Genomic DNA, 1,648 nt, shown 5'->3' with positions numbered 1-1,648 from the left:
TATGAAGAGTACAAATGTCTATATTCATTTGTGATCTATATTCAGAAACCTTGAAATATAAAGGAAGCATCAGAACAAAAGCATAACTACATTTTGCCAGTGGGTCTAGTCGTGCAACAAACAAACAGTCCCTTCCCACTTAGTGTCTAAGACACCATCTATTCTTTCTGAGGCAGGTACTGTGCCCAGGAAGCACCACATACAGTAAGTTCCCTCTGCTTTCCGAAGACACGTGGCAGTGAGTTGAGAAGATCATTCCATTGTTTTCCTGCTCCAAACCTTTCTTAAGGCCTCCTTTACATCCTTGTTCCTCAAAGAATAAATTAATGGGTTCAGCATCGGGATCACCACCGTGTAGATCACAGCAACTGTGCGGTCCTGGGTCAGCGAGTAGCTGGACCTGGGACGCAGGTACATAAAAAGTGTTGTGCCAAAGAAGAGGCAGACGGCAGTGAGGTGGGAAGCACAGGTGGAAAATGCCTTGAACCTGCCCTGGGCTGAGCTCATTCTCAGGATGGTGATGAGGATTAAGATGTAGGAGATCAAGATGGTGAGAGTGCAGCTCAAAAGGTTGAAACCTGCAAAAATGAAGAGCAGGATCTCACACAGTGAAGTGTCCACACAGGACAGGGACAGGATGGGTGGTCCATCACAGAAGAAGTGAGTGACCACGTGAGCACCACAGAATTTCAGACTGAAGATACAGCTTGTGTGGATAAGAGAATTAAGAAACCCGACACTGTAGGAGCCCACAATCAGAGAGGCACAGACCTCAGGAGACACGATGGTTGGGTAGAGCAGGGGGTTACAAATAGCGGCATAGCGGTCATAGGCCATGGCTGCGATGAGATAGCACTCGCTGGTGGCGAAACCCGCATAGAAGAACATCTGAGCCATGCAGCCCAGATAGGAGATCACCCTTCTCTTGACCAAGAAGTTCACCAGGGTCTGGGGGACAACTGTGGAGGAATAGCAGAAATCCAAAAAGGAAAGGCTCTTCAGGAGGGAGTACATGGGCGTGTGCAGGGTGGCACTCACATGGATCAGGAGGAACATGACCAAGTTCCCCAATAGAGTGATGGTGTAGATCCCCAGGAACACCACAAAGAGCAGCTTCTGGAGCTGGGGGTCACTGGTGAGACCCAAGAGCTCAAACTCAGTCCCTCGGCTCAGGTTTCTCCCTTCCATGTTTTTCCAGTGCTCTGAAGTGAGCGTGGGATTGTGCTCCAGGAAGCACCACAAGGGTGGGCACTACTTCGTGTCTTCGTGAACGCCCAGGGGCTCTTACTGGGTTTAGTTCTGCCCAAAGGACCACCTTCTTGAGATTAGTCTTTCTGAAGAAATCTGACTTTGCAGATAGGACTCTGTCATAGATGGGGGTCTTCTCTATGGGATTGGTTGTATGGTTATATTAGTAGGCATTACTTGAGCAACAACAGAAAACTATAAAAGGAATATACACAATTTGGTCTCACAGAGATATTAAAAATTTCTGAATAATAAAACATTCACTCACCAAATATATATTCTCAATTTTCTATATGCATAGCACTGTGTTCTCCCTATCAGAAATTCAAGAGTGCCTGACCCCTGGAAGTTTGTATTCTAGAGATAGAGTATTTTATGTAAACAAAGGTTCTGGTGTCAA

At 46.5% G+C, this 1,648-nt stretch overlaps 1 protein-coding gene across 1 annotated transcript; it reads right to left on the bottom strand.

The window, feature by feature from the left end:
* Positions 1 to 252: 252 nt before the first annotated feature.
* OR5AU1 (olfactory receptor family 5 subfamily AU member 1) lies at positions 253 to 1,188 on the bottom strand (the record flags this gene model as incomplete). Its single annotated transcript, XM_081292364.1, has 1 exon — positions 253 to 1,188. One exon carries the CDS (start codon positions 1,186 to 1,188, stop codon positions 253 to 255), a length of 936 nt encoding a protein of 311 aa, XP_081148490.1.
* Positions 1,189 to 1,648: the final 460 nt, after the last annotated feature.

Source organism: Spermophilus citellus (genome assembly GCF_964194105.1).
Source record: "Spermophilus citellus genome assembly, chromosome: 4".
Lineage (NCBI taxonomy): Eukaryota > Metazoa > Chordata > Mammalia > Rodentia > Sciuridae > Spermophilus > Spermophilus citellus.
The sequence above is the reverse complement of the archived record's forward strand: the minus strand, read 5'-3'. Positions and strand labels throughout refer to the sequence as shown.